General features: G+C 39.2%; 1 protein-coding gene across 1 annotated transcript in view; it reads left to right on the top strand.

The window, feature by feature from the left end:
• The first annotated feature begins 10051 nt into the window (after positions 1-10051).
• The window catches only part of fgf11b (fibroblast growth factor 11b), an 87976-nt gene continuing 79311 nt past the window's right edge, over positions 10052-18716 (top strand). The window contains exon 1 of the mRNA XM_056467538.1: positions 10052-10590. Coding sequence (XP_056323513.1) covers positions 10398-10590 — 193 coding nt within the window. The 5' untranslated portion in view covers positions 10052-10397. The remainder of the gene's footprint in view (positions 10591-18716) is intronic.

Here is an 18716-nt window from a genome sequence, read left to right as displayed (position 1 = left end):
CAGCTTGTTTACTTTCTCTTTACTTTTTTACTCTTTACTGTACTCCTTTACTTTCTTGGAGTAAGGAAATGGTGCATTCGTTTTAAAGGCTAAATGCAGCTATACGTAGCTCTGGCTACATAATTCACAATCTCCAGAAATGTATATAGGGCTACGTTTTCAGAATGAGCCAGTGTTACATAATGTAGCATAGCATACCATATAACATAAGCATTTAAAAATAAGATTATAAAGGCTTTAAGTATTACCACAGTATTGCTGTTGTAACTATGTAACTAGTAAATATCTGAAAGAAACACTTCTGAAAAAAGCGCTAGTGCAGCATAATTGTTGAAGTTAATCAGCATGCAACAGCGACTCGGTCATTCATCACCTCCAGTGACTGAATGATCACAGATTCATCATCACGCTCTAATTAGAGGTCTGGAGGCCAATGGACGGATACAGTGAAAGATATGTTGTCATGACAAACCTTCACCCATTTAAAAAAATTTGCTCATTACAGTCATGTCCTCTTGAAAGAGTGCAATCAAATGTGATGGATAGATGGTCACATATGCTTAACAGAGACGTGAACCTCCAAAAACTAAAAAGATAATGATATACAAAGTATGTAGACACACATGAAAACTTTTAATGGGACATTACACAGATCTGCGTAAACATCACTGATATTAAAAGCAGTGAAGCACATTTAGAAAGCCTAATTACAAGCCTGTCTGTGTAACTAGCGATATCTCTCTCCTCTTTTCTAATAAGATCCTGACCCAGAGGTCAAGCAAATTATACATACTATTTGTGAAGCTGAAATAAAAAGGGGGAAGATATGTTTTTGCACGCTTACATAATGGAAGTGGGGATTACGGAAGAAAACCTCCTGTCATCTGTTTGGGCAATGATGAATAGAGCAGACAGAAAGCGAGAGGAGATGAGACAGACAGAAGGAGAGATAAGGTACTGGGAGAGACATAAAGACAGAACTGGGCCAGCTAGGTCGGGCTGAGCCGTGCAGACACATGGGGAAACAGGAGAAGAGGCTTGTCCGTGTTTGTCAGGGAGGTCAGGAAGACCTTTGTGGAAAGTAATTGCTTGGGAAAGCAGGGGAAGGTTAAACACATGCTCTGCCATGACTGAAACTACTCCTGAATCTGCAAAATGAAGCTGAAATGTTCACTCCACTAGGACGACTGGTTTGGAGGCAGACAAACCAAAAACCATAACATAGTCTCGTCTTTGGGGCCATTCACATATTGCATCTCCTGAGTGCTCAAGTTTGTTCTTTGGAGGTGCTTTTTTCAGGTGTGCCTAAAGTGCAGCAAATTGACAACATCTCAGCTTTTAAGAATGTCGCAAGCGCACTACATGTCATAGGACAAGAACCAACCAATCATCATTACAGTAATAACGGTATTTACCTCAGACAAATGTAGAGCAGCCAAAAACTGTGGAACTTTTCAATTTTCTCCATAAATAGAACTAGTATCAGAGCTGCAGCAAGGGATTGTCATTGGTAGTTCCTTGGAGATCGTAGATGATGGTTGATTAGCAACAAGAGACACCACAGGGGCGCAAGTTCAGAAGTGTGTTGAAATTGGTGAAGGAAGCTGTATGCCTCATATATTCCATGTGGTTTTAGAATCTATATGTAAATGGACCATTTGGCTGTGTCTACAATAATACAGACACATTTGAAAGCCATCCATATACAAGCATTTTCTTATCCACTTAATGTTTATCTCCTTATCTGTAACCCATTTTTTTTTAATTTATACTTGAAGCTGATACAGTAAATGACATATGTAGAGTACATGTAGTTTGTCAAGACTAGTTCAAGTGGTTTAGAAAAAAACTAAATTAAATATATACTGAGAAATGTCCTGCCTGTGAAATGGGGAAATTAAAAAAACCCTGACTTCTCTGTACTACAACCTGAGTCATTACTGTCAGGCATTTTTCTTAACGTTCTGCCTCTTTGAATTGTTCTGACAATGTTGAGGAAAGGCAAAGCGTCTTTTAATAGATGGACAATCAAGTGGACTTCTTACTCCAGGTGACGCAACAGTATAACGTGTAAAACGCAGTTCCGATGCCAAACAAAATATTAAGCGTCATCTGTTGAAAATCAATCTGAAGTATATACAAACGGACTAACTGATTATTCTTTAACAATGCTGCTAAAATGGAAAGCAGACAAATAAATGCTGTACGACATAGTCAATAGGTGCGTTCGACATGAAGCACAGCTGCAGGCGGTGATCAACGAGATTAGCCGAGCGCAGGCGGGGGCGGAGTTGAAAACAGAGCCTTCAAGCTGGACACTTCGGGGCTCAAAGTTGCTGCAGTCATGATGACAGATCACATGCCGTCATCATAATTTTTTTATTTTGTTTATAACAACAAAAGATTTACAAATAAAACAATACTGTCTCTACAAACTATAGTTCATTTTTAAACAATAAGGGAATTATAAAGAGTTATATAAACATAAAAGCGAACAGACCTATTAAATAAAAAGCAATAAGCAAAAATTCTAGGATATTAAACATCACTCTAATACTTCTTGTTTGAATATGCTAAAAAGGGGTTTACATTTATAGATATAAAACTTTCCAATATATATTAATGTAAAACCCAAAACAAGGTGTTTGATTAAGTCTTAAACAATGATGAAGATTATTTTGGATAATAAAGCATTTTCAAAAAAGCACTTTAATCCAAAAAGACTGAACAAAAGGACATTCCTAAAATAAGTGAGCTACACTTTAAGTAGAAGTTTACCAGAAAGACCAGGTAGAAACGGCTAGACAGGAAATAAAAAATATATATTTTATAATCCTAAAAATCATTTTATAATTATTTAATAAAATAGTTCTTTAACTTAATTTTTTAAGAAACTTTTATAGTGTCATGATCAATGATGATAATTATTTTATTTCAAGTCTATAAGACTTATTTGAGTTAATATTTAGGTTATTTACTAAAATATATCATTTAAATCGTTCATGGAGCTGAATGCAGTAAATGGTCTGTATAAAAAAGGTCGAAAATAAACCTGTGCAAACAAGCTAGGCTTTATAACCAGATTATTTAACAAAACATGATTATTGCAGTAAAATATTTGTAGTCTTCTAATAAGCATGATGTGTACAAGATAGAGATGGTATGAAAAGTAAATTGTTTGTTTCAAAATCAAATCACATAATTAAAAGGATATTCCAGGTGAAAGTAGAAAGTCACGGGGACATAAATGTAATGTAAATCATTATTGTACACAACAGGAAACACAAATCAAGAAAGTTTGTGAAACATGAACTTTTAAGTAAAATGATCCGACTTGGCTGCCATGCCCATGTGTCTGCTCTGAGAAATCAAATTGGCAACTGGCTTGTTGCCATTTTCTGGCGAAAGCAGGAATTTAAAATAGTTGACGTTTCCTCTGTCCTCTAAGCTGAGACTGCCTCTTTTAGAGAGAGTGTGATTACACGGGTGTTTTTTTTTTTTTTTTTTTTAATATCGCCATTTTATCCCCCTTTCTTACGGGACAGGAACTTTGGTTGTCATCTGACAATCAGCCACTGACAGATTGTGACCTTGTCTGCTAAGGCAACGTCATTTCTTAACTCGAAGGTAAATCAAGCCGGTACTTTCTAGGTGCTTCCGAAGCAGATTTCTGTGAAGATGCCAAATAAAATTTGATTGATTGACTGGCCCCTTGAATAGTTGATTTATTGAGGCTGCGCTGAAGAGCTGCACATTTTTTATGTTGTTGAAGCATCTTGCTATCACTGCAAGGTAAACAGCCAAGACAGATTCAATTACACTCGGCACATTTTAAACTTCTTAGCACTGCATATCCATACAATCAATGTTCATCACAAAGCAATTTGGCTTAGAGTTCATGGTCAGGGGCTGTCCCTCAGTAAATATCTCTAGAAAGAATTCTTTATGTTGAAGCGTTGTCATGCTGTTGTGAGAAAATTTAATAATCTGAGAGCAAAAGTGCATCTTTATGAATACCAGTTATGTTAAAAGTTCCCTTTCTGCAGTACCCTACCAAGTACCTGCTGATATTTCTGCTTTCAAATGCTTGGCCAACTCAGGCTCATTCTGAAAACATATCTCTATATACATTTCTGGAGACCGCCAAATACGTCCCAGGAGCTAAATCTTTTAGTATTTTTTGTTTTCGCAAATTCTCCAGAGGCCGCAGTGTGCACTTTTTTGAGTTCTTAATTTTCCCTCGCGAGTGCCATTTGCACTTGCTGTTCTCGTGTAAATCCACCAGAGGCTGCTGTCTACTGACTGTTTGACTTAATGACTGACTGATCGATCGACTGAGCCACCCTCCTCCTTCCCTAAACTCAACCAATAGTATTTCCAAAAGCACCGATTGACCCACCAACCCACTTCCCTAAACCCAACCAACAGTTTTAAAAAGTAATCCATAAAAATAAAAGCCCTCGCCTAATTTTTTACCACGTTTTCAGATTTTACCACATTCTCACCCTGTTATTTACTTGTTAATTTCATTTTTTAGATTCTGTTTTTGTCTTAACGGCTTTCTTCACCAGACTCGAACACCATTGTCGTGGTCAGCTCCTCTCTGCGCCTGAATTCCCCATATGTACATGGCGAGCTAATCGGACAAACTGGTACTGTAACTGCGGGAAAGCCGTCCACACGTCATACTGCTACGTAGCGTTCGATTTAAAAACCAAATGCAGCCATACATACTTCTGGCTACATCATTTGTGATCTCCAGAAACGTACATAGGGCTACGCTTTCAGAATGAGCCTATGTTGACATTGGCGGTTGACTGTGTCAGAGCAATAGCCAATAAAAGATCCTTTATGTACAATGAACAGTTATTTAGAGTGCGCTCAATACACATTTTGACTTTGTTTTGTGTGAGTTCTGCGAATCGCCTGTGAATCGATTTGTTAAAACCAACAAACTATTAACACTCAGTCAGTGAGCTTGTGTTGTCATATAAACATCATTGATTATAAAGAGTGCTCTTTACTTGATTTCTGTATGTAACTGTTTGCTTTCAGTTTTGGGAACCATAGAGTTGCATAATGTTTGATAAAATAAGGGATTCAATGTTAAATTGCCAGATTTGACATTATGATAACTATAACAATGGATGGAGATTGATCTGTGCAAGTTTTATAGTGTAAGTGCAAATCAACTGCCACTTGTTCTGTCTTCTGTATGTATTCCTACTGTATATCTGACAATCTTGCTTGTACTGTACAATATCACCACAGTGAATCAATTAACTGAACTAGCACTAACAAGCGGAAATATAGCAACCTGTCAAAGTTAAGTTATTTAGTAAAATGGTTTCCACTTTAATAAAAACAACGTCACGATGTATCTATTTAAAGAAAATGCATTAGGAATGCATGTGACATGACAGGGTTTGTTTTAAAATGGAGGAAGGTGAACTTGAAATGACTACTGAGCCCATAATACATCAACCAGGATAAAATGTTTGCATGGCAGTGGGAGCTGCCATAAAACCTGCCACCGCTGAAGACACATGCCAATTCGTGAGATGCAAGTGAATAAACAGACATTGCAACAGCCTCCTTCTGTTTATTTTCCACAGTCTGGCACCTTACACAATATATAATTCTGTTGTTTATACCCAAATTTCAGCCACAACACAATCAGGCTGTCACAAAAATAAATAAATAAATAAAAATCTAATTTCAAATATTCATAGAATTTTTCAATGCAAAATGCAGTTATTGTACTTTTGAATGTTTGTTGTGTTAAAGGATGCAAGACACGATGATAACGTAACTTAGTGTTTCTCAACCACAGTCCTGGACAACCACCAGCTCTGCACAATTTTTCATGTCTCCTTAACCAAACACAACTGGTTAAGATCAGTAGCTCATTGGCAGAGACAGAAAGGCCTGTACAGTGGTCCCTTGTTATTCGTGGGAGTTACGTTCTTAAAATAACCCGCAATAGGCGAAATCCAAAGTAGTCAGCTTTATTTTTTACAATTATTATAGATTTTTTAAGGCTGTAAAACCCCTCATTGCACACTTTTTGCACCTTTCTCAGACAGGCATTAACATTTTCACACTTTTCTCTCTTGATTAAACACTCTTTAAGTGTCAGGCTTTATAAAAAAATAAGTTCAGTATTATAGAACCAAAGATCAAAACCATTTTGTCCTCATTTATTTATTTTGTATTGGTGCCCTACAGCCACGTAACTTCTACCCTCCTTTAGCATGTCCAGAAGTTCAAAGTTTTGTGGGATGGTTAGCATCTTCCTCTGCCTTTTGGGTGCTACCGCATGTGCGTTTGACAGTGCAGAACGTTTCATTGACATTGTGGGGAGAAAACTTGCAAACATACAGTCCAGCACTTCAGAGTCACACTGCTAGCGATCAAGTATTTATGTAAATTTGGCAAGCTGAACGCATTGTGTACTTTACAGTAGACACGGCAGGAGATTGATTGACAATGGTCTACAGCCAGTCATGATGCAGAACTATGAGTGAAGACATAATCAGAGAGAATCTTACATCTTAAGAGTGCTGCATGGCGTTTCTTTGATTTCTGAAGTGTCATCATTTGTAAGTTGTGTAAAAAACTGCTGTTATTTCTTTCCACAATATTAACTTGATTACATATATGCTATCTTGTCATCCCAAGGAGTTTAGTGACGAAGGGTCGGCATTAAAGCAGGCAATTTTTAACTCATTTTACACCACAAACACCACACAGCCACAACCTGCAACAAAATAGGAAGAAACACTCCAAAATTAGATGTTCTAAAATATGTTGTGTTATTTGATTTTAATGATTCGATGCTTGATCTGGTGTTTATTTACTTATTATGCTCACTTACGCACTTTTTTGGGCATAGCGGACAATACAGAACTTGTAGCATTAAGTACTGCCTTTAGTATTGGAATATAATTATAATTTTCTTACTGTATATTCCAGAAAAAAATTTAGGTTTAATTTAGGTTTTCAGACAGTTGACAGCCCTACAATACACAGCAGGTCAATATTTACCATTAACAAAACATCTAAAGATCTCTTGACACAAGGGTTTCAACATATCTGCAATGTTTAGTAAGTTCCAATAGACACACGCTTCATTTCAGATTAAAATAATGAGTAGAACAGCACTGTCTGTTTATTCGTGTGCATTAATCAGAATGCAAACAATGAGAGATCTATATATTTAATTCTGTTCTTTTAATCTATAAGGCAGCATGCGTCCCGTGGTACTAAGCATCATACTTGACACAAATAAGCATCAACATCGGTTGCATCACACATGCGTATTGCCATAACATTCCTCATGGCTGGTGCATTTAACAGTGACAGATCCCAAGACAGACATACAGTGCATAGCAATAATGGGTTGAGCGGCAGGTGCATACACTGTAGCAATGACAGGTCATGTAGCTGCCATGGAAAGGTTTTACTATTTGGCATTACGGTTTTACTATTACTCTATTTAGATTAGGCAACTCAGTAAACCCTGTGATGTCACAGTTTGTAATAGTGTAAGCAACATAGGCTCATTCTGAAAATGAACATAGCCCTATATAAATTTCTGGAGATCGTGAATTATGTAGTCTGAGGAACATATGGCAGCATTTCATCTTTAAAACAACGCTACGGGCCAGTATGACGTCATTCTTTTTATTGCTTACCAGCTGACCGCTTACCTCCATGGATGGCTTTCCCGCTGTTACCAGTTTGTCTGTTAGCTTCACATGTACGTCGGTGGACTTGAGACGCAAAGCAGAGTTGACTGCGACAACGAGGTTCGAGTCCGATGAAGAACAATTCCAGAAAACAGGTAAGACAAAAACAAAAGCTAAAAAATTAAATAAACAAGTAAATGACAGGGTAACATCTGAAAACGTGGTAAAAATCAGGTGAGAGCTTTTCTTTTTCTGGATTGCTTTTTAAAACACTTGGATTTGATTGGATTTGATAAGGTTGTGGGCGGGTCAATCTGTGCTTTTTAAAACACTATAGGTTGGGTTTAGGGAAGGAGGAGGGTTGGGGTTATCAGTCTGTTGGTCAGTCAGTCAGTCAGTCAGTCGACAGCTCCTTCTGGTGGATTTACATGAGAACAGCAGGTGCGAATGGCACTTGCGAGAAATTTGAGATCTTAAAAAGCACACACAGTGGCCTCTGATGGATTCGCGAAAACAAAAACAGCTAAAAAAACGTAGCTCCTGGGACATATTTTGCCCTCTCCAGAAATCTGCATACAGAGGTATGTAAATCAGAATGAGCCGGGGTTGATTGTAAGATGTCTTTGCCTTCATTTACACCTAAATAAATGAAGTACTAGTGCGCTTGACTTCATATTTGTACCTGTGCTTTCTTTTTATCATTTTCTAAAATGTCATAAAAAATAGACGTAGAGAAATATTGCTGACTCTTGTAAATATGGCAGATTTAAAGCCTAATACACAGTGAGGTATTTTTGCGCTGAAAACAATGATAATGACTTTTTACATATTTAAACACTCATAGCAGAGCGCTATTTCAGCACATCCAGTGCCTGCTCAAGATTAAATTTAAATGGTTATGAAGTCAACCTAAAGTGGGCAATCTGTTTAATAAATTTGTTGTACCCAGTTAACGTGTACAGTACACAGCCATCTAATGTGCATGAGGACACAGAAGAGCAGAGATGATTTCTGTCTCTACCTGTCTGTGTCACTATTAATGAGAGACAGCCACCCATCCTGACATGCGCTCAGTGGCTGTCTGTCTCTTTAAGCAAACCGCCCCTCAGGTCCCGCTCATTTCACATGCTGTATTTGCAGAGTGCCAAGAGACTGGAAAATACACTGAGATAAAGCGAAACTGCAGTGATGTCAGAAAGAAGAATCGAGGGGTGGGGGGGGGATACAGAGGCAAAAAAAAAGAGCTTTGAGACGAAGAATCCAGAGCAATAAAGTAAATGAGAAAAAAGAGGTTAGTGGAAAAGACGGAGAAAGTCTTTCTGTTTGTAAACCTTCACAAACATGAAGCACTCCAAGCACAAGGACTGCACGAAACTGAACACTAAACCAATAAAAGTGGTACACTCCTAATCCCCTAAAAGTGATTGTGTACACAGGGATGTGTGTATCAGAGAGAGAGAAGCGGGTGAGGCGGATAAATGTATGTGAGAGTGTGTGAATTTGGCAGCGATAACTGACTCAGAATGCATGATGTTCTTCCTAAGGTGACTGAAAACTGTCACCGCTGGCACCTTAAGCTCTCTCTCTCTACCCTCCACTCTACCCATCAAGGACAGACACGACGGAGTGAAGGAAGAACAGAAGCGTTAACTCTCTCTCACCCTCCTCTTTTTCTCTCCCTTCATCTTTCTGTTTTCTCTCCTCCATTGTTCTCATTCATCATTCTTGTTCTTCTCCCACTCTCTTTTACACTCACTCGCTCTCTTTCCCCTCACTCAATCGCTCTCGCTCTCCCTCCCTCACTTGTTCTCTCATGAATGTCACCTTTACTGGTGGTAGCCGCTGGATTTGCGCACACACCCACACACGCGCGCTCGCTGGCTTTGGGGTGAGGGGGGGTAATGTAGGGCTGTGGGGAGAGATAGCGTGTGCCAGAAGAGGCAGAAGGGAAATTTCTCGGAGTCCATTCTTCTTTTGCCGGCTCCCGTCCTGCGACTCAGGGCTTTGTCCGTCCCAGCAGCTGAAGCAGAAGTGCCTCTGGACGTGGGAGCGCAGGATTACCACTCCAGATTATTATTTTTTTCTCCCCCAAGCCCCCCCCCACCCAGCACAACTAAAGTTAGCCATAGGGACTGCAGGCTGACCATCTGCCCATTCCTGACAGGATCCGCTCCTGAATTTATCCCGAATAAATTCTGCTGGTGGAGACTGAAGAAGTTTCTGCGAGGACCAGCCGTGTGCGGGTGAGAAAGCTTATCGTTTCTGTGTGCTAAACTTTAGCTTTGTCAGTGTTTTCGTCTTCAGGAACAAGACACAAGGGGAGGGGAAGTGAGAAGAGGGGGGGGCGAATATGTCGGTGATGTCGCAACGATGACTTTGTCAGCTGCTTTCTGTATTTTTTGGTGGAAATGTGATTGTGTCGATTTACGATTTACGGATTTGTTGGGATATCAAAATGTTTTTAGTAAAACAAACATGATGAAGGACAAACCATGGACAGGTTGTGAGTGGACCAGAACTTAACCTCTTCCCTTAGTGGAGGGAAACACAGGAACACGTGAGGAAACTACCTGAATCCTTGCCTCACCCTGCAAGGTTTGACCTTTGACATTTATCTCTTTGCGCTGCTTAAAAAAAGACAACTGTATCCAAGAGGGTCTCCTAAGCAAACAGAGACCCCCCTCCCAAAGGTGAGAGGGGGGGAAGATGGCAGCTCTTGCCAGTTCTCTCATCAGACAAAAACGGGCAGTCAAGGACGACCAGGCCAACCGGCCGATAGCAAATAAACGGAAGCCGTGCCCCAAGAGCAACAAGTCCCTTTGCCAGAAACAAATTCTCGTTCTTATATCTAAAGTACGACTATGTGGTGGTCGAAGAGGAAGAACAGACAAAAGACCAGGTAAGTCCATCTGTAATTCATATTTTATTCAATTTAAACAACTGGCAACTATTTTAAATCAAACAGTAGCTGCTTTCCCAGAACACCAAAGAGCAAACTGTAAAAAAATTTGACCTAAAGTTGCACACTGATGTCATGTTTCTTGGCTCTCAGTTTCAAACTGACTGGGACAAAGTCCTGAAATACACTCTGCTCTGAAATACAGTTGTCTCTCCAAAGCAATGCTCCATAGGTCATCTAAAGGAGAGAAATGCTAAGCTCATTAAATTGCAGCATTATGGGATTTATTCAGACTTTTATAAGGGAGGAAGGGGGTTGACTGCTATTTTATGACATGAACAAAGCCGGAAAAGGCAAGCCCTTTATAAGGTGTGATTTACAGTCTTTGAAAGTGTCCCACATGCACAGGCTATTCTGGGTTGCGTTAAGACCTGCCCTTAGGATGCTAATTACTACCCCGAGATACATCATCTCTTCCATGTTCACACATGGACAAGTATGTCAGCATTGTAATAACTAATGTTAATTGTGTTTTATAAAAAGATTGTTACTCAGTGGAGACATGAGACGTTGGATTCCGGCCATGTTTTAGTTCCGGTAACCTTGCCACTGGCCAAACAGAAAAAAGAAAACAGCATGCTCTCTGATTACAGCACTGATACTGAGACTGAAGCTTTGCTATTGTTATGTCAACCTACAGGGCAAAAATGCAAAACACCAGTGTCCACAACTCTGACTAGCAGTTTTACTAAAGCAAAAACACTTCTGTTTGTTGTCAATCGATTGGAAGTTTTGGGGTAAAGATATTAATCAAATGCTTATTACATCTGATGCCAAAGAATGAGACTGAATAACTGCATATTGAATAACAGAACTGTCAAACTCAATAAAAAGGGGTAAAGAGGTAAAGCAGTGAGTGAGTGAGCAAGTCTTTTGAGAGTGAGACAGCGAGAGAGTGGGTGTTTTGTACATAAACCAAAATGAATATAGCCAGGGATATTAATCTGCCTCTTTATCCGCTTCTCTCACCAATGAACATGCAACGCGCCACACTGCAATCATCAGAAAAATATGGGTATAAACAGAAATAGATGTGAAAGAGGGAGCGTGTGCATGTATTTTTATGATACTGAAGTAACGCTGATAGCCCGTCCTGCTCCTGGGACTATATTCTGTAATATTTACATTCCTTTGATATCTGCTGAACACATTATCACATTACGCTCCAGTACCGTTAGCATAATGTGGTTTAGGGACATACTGAAATGCAAATATGTTTTCGCACATGAAAACACACACAAATACTGGCTCAGGCAACTACATCAAATATTGCAATCCTAGCACAGGTGAAATTTCTACTGCAGGTCTTATCCTGTGTAAGCCTGATGTTCTGTAAAGACTTGCTGCCATTCTAATCTAGACAAGTATATGCTGGTTAGTGTTTATTTACAGCTTATCTACCTCCAGGGGTCAAGGTTTGGATGGTTAACAAGGTCTTGTTTGTGCTTCCAGGTACTGTAGGTACCTTGAATCTTAAACCTACTGACATCTAGCTGGCAGATGAGTTATATTTCGTTGGTTAGGTTAGTTAAGAAGCCTCCTAATCAGCACAATAGCATAGTCTTATGGTGTGATTTGTTCAAAGCCTCACTGACCTGTATCTTCAGGGGTGAACCTAATGGGATCACACCAAAATATACTTCAGTCATGACAACTCTCGGAGTGATAATTTCAACCAGTGTTTATTGATATGTGTATGAAATACACATAAGCTTGACAAGGTTTGGAGGACAAGATTTGCTATGATGCTGCTGCTGCTGATGATGTTGCAGCTGTAGAGCAAGAATAATATTCAGTTCAGTTTAATCAAGATAAAATAAAGCAGCTGTTATAAAAGAAGTAAAACCCCTGTAAGGTATGTGGTGCTGGGGGAGGATGGGGGATAATAATCTTTCATAATTGCGCAGTATACCAGAGGCAAGCTAGGGCACACTATACACATGCTTATGTGGATTAGGAAGTACTTCTGATTGGCCAATACTACTGCATGTGAATGAATCAACACAGGATTGCTAGAGTTTCATGTCTGAACTATGCATATACAACAAAGCATTTTGTAACTTTTTAGATTTAGTGGCTAATTTGTGTTACTTTGTACAATCTAATTCATATATTTTAGCATGATGCTCATAGTGTGTTTAGTATGATGCTCATCATCTAATGAGGGGTAGGGTTAGTGGTGGGGTTTAGAGGCATGCTGCCTTTTAAAAAACGTAAACAGATATATCCATTATCCGTCTTTCGTATGAGATGTTAAACTGAGATGCTGACTCTCTGTGATCATTAAAAATCCCAGGATGTCCTTCGAAAAAGAGCAGGGGTGGCCAAATTTGTCTACTGGCCTCTGTCCATCATGGCCTCCTAACCACTCTCATATCAAAATTAGCTTCATCACTATATCTCCTCTCCATCAATCAGCTGGTGTGTGGTGTGCAGTCTGGCGCAACAGGGCTGCCATCGCGTCATCCAGGTGGATGCTGAACATTGGTGGTGGATGAGGAAATTCCCCCAAAAATTCTGTAAAGCGCTTTGAGTGTCCAGAAAAGCGCTATATAAATGTAAGTAATTATGATTATAAAATCTTATTAATTTATGAAATCATATGGATTTATATGAATTAGCCACTTTCTGACAATAGATGAAATAGTTACGTTTCTTCGTAATATACAATGGTATTTACAAAGACTATAGAATACACAGGACATGTCACTCGAAACATGGGAAACATTGTGATGATCAATATGGCGAATGAAGCTCTGCCTTCTAGTACAGTAACCAATCATTGATCACTATAGACTGACATTTCTCTGGGAGAGGGTCTCGGACCATACATGTGCTCTTTACAACAGTTTCTGCAGTTATAATTAATGATCTGGGGTGAACAAGCGTACTGGAATCTCAGGAAACACTTGATTCACAGACATGATACATACATCCACACGAAGCTTGAACTCTCTACATTTAAACAAACCAACTACACTTGAAAACAAAAGTTTTTCGGTTTTGTAATCTGTAAATCAACACGAGGTATAGTGCGTCCCATCAAACATATATCACATGACATAAACTACTCAAACGCCCACAAACGTGTAAACAAAGAGGCCAACGTTATTTGGGGAGGAGATTTGCCAAGACAAAGTTGGGAATTACTTCAGAAGAGCAGCGCGATCGTATGAGGCAATAATCAGAGGATGATAATGTGTAAAACAACCATAAATGAGGTTGGTGTCGTGATCTCGTTCACTTCGATTGTAATGTATTGTATATTTATAGAGCGCATTTATCATGCATGGCTATACACCCAAAGCGCTTCACAATCATGAGGGGGGGCCTCTCCACACCACCACCAGTGTGCAGCATCCACTTGAATGATGCGATGTCAGCCACAGGACAACGGTGCCAGCTCTTCATAAACTAGCTATTGGTGGAGTGGAGACACAGTAATAGAGCCAATTCGGTAGATGGGAATGATTGGGAGGCCATGATGGGTAAGGGCAGCTAGAGGAAATTTTGCCAGGACACAGGGGTTATGCCCCCATTCTTTACGAGAAGTGCCCTGGGATTTTTAATGATCACAGAGAGTCAGGACCTCGGTTTAATGTCTCATGCGAAAGACAATTCGATTGAGCTTGGGCAACCTGAAAAAATGCAAAGATGGCTGCGATTTAAAATGTCTTGCCTTGAAGGAACTTTGGTATCAATGAGATTCCACAAATTCATACAAATTAAGCACTAACATTAGTAGTTACGAAAATATATATGATTTGACATTGCATTGGACGTCCTTCTGAATGGCCCAAGAAGTCACATCTCAAGAGTTGCGGTTTAAAATGCAATCCATAGTGCTTCGGGTGAACTGAAGCAGACAAAAATTGACAAATTAGTGGGCGTCACGTAGCCACAGCAGTGTGGGATCGTGGGATCACTGTTGCATTGTCAGGTCAGTGATCCATAGACATCCATCATAACAATGTCAAGCTCCTGCTGTACCCACAACACCCTTCGCATCTGTCTCTCAGAGTGTCTGGTTCAGGATGGGTTCCCTTGCTGCTGTAAGATGGCGTATTGGTCTCACACCCTCTAAGGTCGGCACTGAGTCTACTGGTCTCTCGATCGATGCAGCTCATTAACGTATACTGATTAATCAATGATCACCCTCTCAGTTTGCCCAGTGCCCAATTTCACGCAAGGTGGAGATTGTATAGAAACGTAAACCACACACACATCCACACACACACTCCATTCTCTTAATAGCAGAGGCTGTTTTACACCTTTACAGTTTTATGGAGCACTTGGCTTCTGTGGAGTATTTGGCTTTATTTAACTACAAATCTCCTTATAGAGGAGGAGAGAGGCAGAGTAAGAGAGAGAATATAGATTATTATCAAGTGAGAAAACCCCTCGGACAGGCTGCCCTCAAGTTCTCCTCTACAAAACACGGAAGCTTACACAAGTGGATTAAATACTGTTTATTTGAATAATAGTCAATGTTGAGACCATTTGTTACTGTTTCTATACCTACAGTATGCAATTGTATTGACAGTTCTCTCACGTAGACTGACCTTCAGACTCAACATAGAAGACTTAGACTCCTCAAACTGTATGAGAACCACCAAGGGTCAAACTGACTGATACATGTAAGTGTTTTGTTCAGTGACATGTTTACATTATATTAAATTATTAAGTCATTGTCCATTTCAGACCATTGTGTAAAGCTCTTGGATTAGTTTTTGAAGAGTGACGATAAATTACACATTCTTTTGAACAAGCATGTATTCGATTATGATATCCGTTAACTGTAACAGTTGTAAACACAATGACTTTTTCCTTCCTTGAGGGGTTTTGTCGAGATGATGGCTTTGTTTCTAAAAGACTGCAGTTGCAATTATTTTTAAAGTGTGTCAATTTAGGACATGGTCATAAAAACGAAAAAAAAAAATGGTGTGTGAACATGATCATATTTAATTACTTTAAGGCTACGTTTACACAACGACTGGCGCTGTCATACTGTTAGCAAACAGTACCTGCAGGAAAGAAATTACTTGTCTAAGTAGTGATTTTGGCCAAGTATTTTTGGAATTTATGCTCTGTATTTAACCCATCTAAGTGCACACGCAGCAGTGAACACACACCCAGAGAATTGGACAGCAATTGCAGTGCCCGGAGAGCAGTTGGGGGATCAGTGCCTTGCTCTGATGACTTACTTCAGCCGTGGTATTGAGAGTGGTGAGCGTGCCACTGACAATCCCTGCTGGAGCTGGGATTCAAACCCATGACCTTCCGATCACAAGTACAATTCTCTAACTATTAGGCCACTAGTACAGTGGCCAATAGAGCTTTTAAGAAATCATGTGCAGTTACAAAAAATGGCAGCAAATTAAGAAAAGATCTTCATCCGTTTGATAGCACACGAGCTGCAAATCCTCACAATGCATATACATGAAAAAAACGTGCTGCATTTTCCCACAATGCAAAAAGAACCGAACATAATGGAAATGTTTCAAGGGAACTCAAAAACGTGATTGACGTCCCTGTGCTGTGACTTTTGCTCAGTGAAGTTGTGGGTGATCTTTGAAATGTGAGTTTTTTTGTTTGTTTATTTTAATATCCAGATTTGTATGTCTTTAGTATTTATTAGCCAAAATAACCATAACCTAAATAGCTGGGTCAATCACATTTAGGGTCTCCTTGAAACATTTCCGATGTGTACTGAGGTTTTTGAAATGCTGTGGGAAAATGCAGTGTGTTTACGTAAAATGTGTATGCGTTGTGAGGATTTGCAGCATTTGTGTTGACAAACGAATGATGATCTTTTCTTAATTTGCTGCCTTTTTTTGTAATTAAACAGGATTTCTTAAATTGCAGCACTTTGAGCTCTCTCGGCCACCTTACACAAGGGAGACCACAACTTGTTGTGAGCTGTCATTGCCATTGCGGATGTGTATATAAAATTTGCTGCATGTGTAAAATACTTCTCCATTGTTGGCTGTAATATAAAGTCATTCCTGCCAACATTGGGATGTGAAAATAAGGAATATGCCCACCATAATAAGGGATACCCCCCCCCCCCCCCAAAAAAAATCCCCAAATTAGTAAACATGTTCTTCTACAGCTGTTTCATTGTAAACAAATAGTTAAACGGTCAGTAATATGTTTTTTTATTATAATTTACAAAAGAAAAAAATAAATAATATACATTAGCAGCAAATAAATTAGGAAACAGTTCAGATAATTAAAATTAATAGCTATTATAAAAAAATTGAATGAAGTTAATAAATCTCATTAATCTTTTCTTCACTGTATAACTTACAGATTCTGATTTAAGAGCAACAAATAAATCTCTCATTTAATTTGATCTTTCGTTTGGTTACATTAAATAACAGGTGCCACTTTAAAAACGCACGCATCTAACAGAATAATGAAGGCATTTTATTGCTTTCCTAACCTTTAGGACAAAATTAGTTGTGTTAAAAAAAAAACACCAAGATCGACATCTTTAGATGTTATTATTTTTAATTATGCGTATATACACAGACTTTCTCGTGTACAGAATTTGTTTGGGAAACTGCGTCTATTAATCACTATGGAGCGCGTCAGCTGACAGTCACGCACCACTACATGACTGCTTTGATGATTGTATAGGAGGGGCGACGGCACCTGTAATGAAAGGGAATCTCGCCGTTTTTATATTTATTTCAATAAGTGCTTTCATGCCTAAATAAAATGAAAGTGCAGAACAGACTCACATTTAAGAGCAAGGGGCGGCCCTTTGTGGTTTAGTGGTATGGTTGCATACAGGGAGGATCGGCTTTTTATTGTTTATTGCCACTCTTCATAGTAAGACTGAAAATACGGGAGAAATACGGAAAAATCCCTTTACGGGATGATAGCGGGATAGAACTGTTAAATACAGGAGAATCCTGGGAAAAACAGGAGGGTTGACAGGTGTGTATGAAGTAAATCCACACACTACCACAACACTACCACATACTCCACCTTTGTTGTGTGTACAAGCTTGCCTTTAATCTACACTTCCCAAAACATGTCCTATGCACTCACATAATGTCATTGCTTTCAAAGAATCTTGTTTTCAGCTATTTACACAAATACAGCATTTTCAAAAATGTCCAATTTGTAACCCATTTTCAGATTTTACAGTCGCAAAAATGCCATTTAGTATTAAAAAGTGTGCCTTTTTTTTTTAAAGGGGTGGTCCACTACGATATCATATTTAAAACTTTAGCTCATGTCTAATGTAGCTGTGTGAACATAAACAACATCTCTGAATGTAATATGCTCAAAGTTCAATGCAAAAAGGAGACATTGACTTTTACAAAATTAGCTTAGCAAAGCCTACAGCGAACGAAGTTTGGGGACTACAAAAAATACATTTGGGATAGTGAGATCACAAATGCTTCAGGTTACACACATTCACCACGCGCATCAAAGGGGCGTAGTCAGGGGCGCTGTAATGTTATTGCAGTGAAAGCTAAAATGCCATCCAAACTCTGCTATTTCCACAGAGCTTACAGTAGAGGCACAGCGCATGCTAGCGACTGGACGTGACGCTTCCTGGTGACGAGGATCCAATCGGCGAATCACAGCACATTATGTTAGCTGACCCATCAGAGCCTCTTGAGGGCAAGCCTTTTGGAGGAACTAGGAAATATGATAGTCGTTTTCATGTTAGCTGAGTAGCTGTATTTAATTAAAGTAAGATATATGACAAAAATAATGTGATTTTTTACAAATGAAGCATGAGCACACATTGCTTTGCATCTTATAAACACAACCAAGCCTTAAAAATGCACTCTGGACCACCCCTTTAAAACATTATCATGTCAACAGTCCCTAAAGTAAACAGATGACAGATGCAAACCTGCTGCTTTGTACATGTATAGTTTCAGTTCTTTCACAACATTAGGGTGGGAAATTAGCACCTGCCACCAGCCAACTGAGACGCGTTTTTCTCCACAGTTGTAGGTGAACTTTGTATGTTTACATTCTGATTGGATCTTAGACCATCTGAGGAATGATTCAGGCTGCAATCTGCTTATGATGCATGT

The sequence above is a fragment of the Danio aesculapii genome, chromosome 10 (genome assembly GCF_903798145.1).
Source record: "Danio aesculapii chromosome 10, fDanAes4.1, whole genome shotgun sequence".
NCBI classification, from domain to species: domain Eukaryota; kingdom Metazoa; phylum Chordata; class Actinopteri; order Cypriniformes; family Danionidae; genus Danio; species Danio aesculapii.
This window is presented reverse-complemented; position numbering and strand designations above follow the sequence as displayed.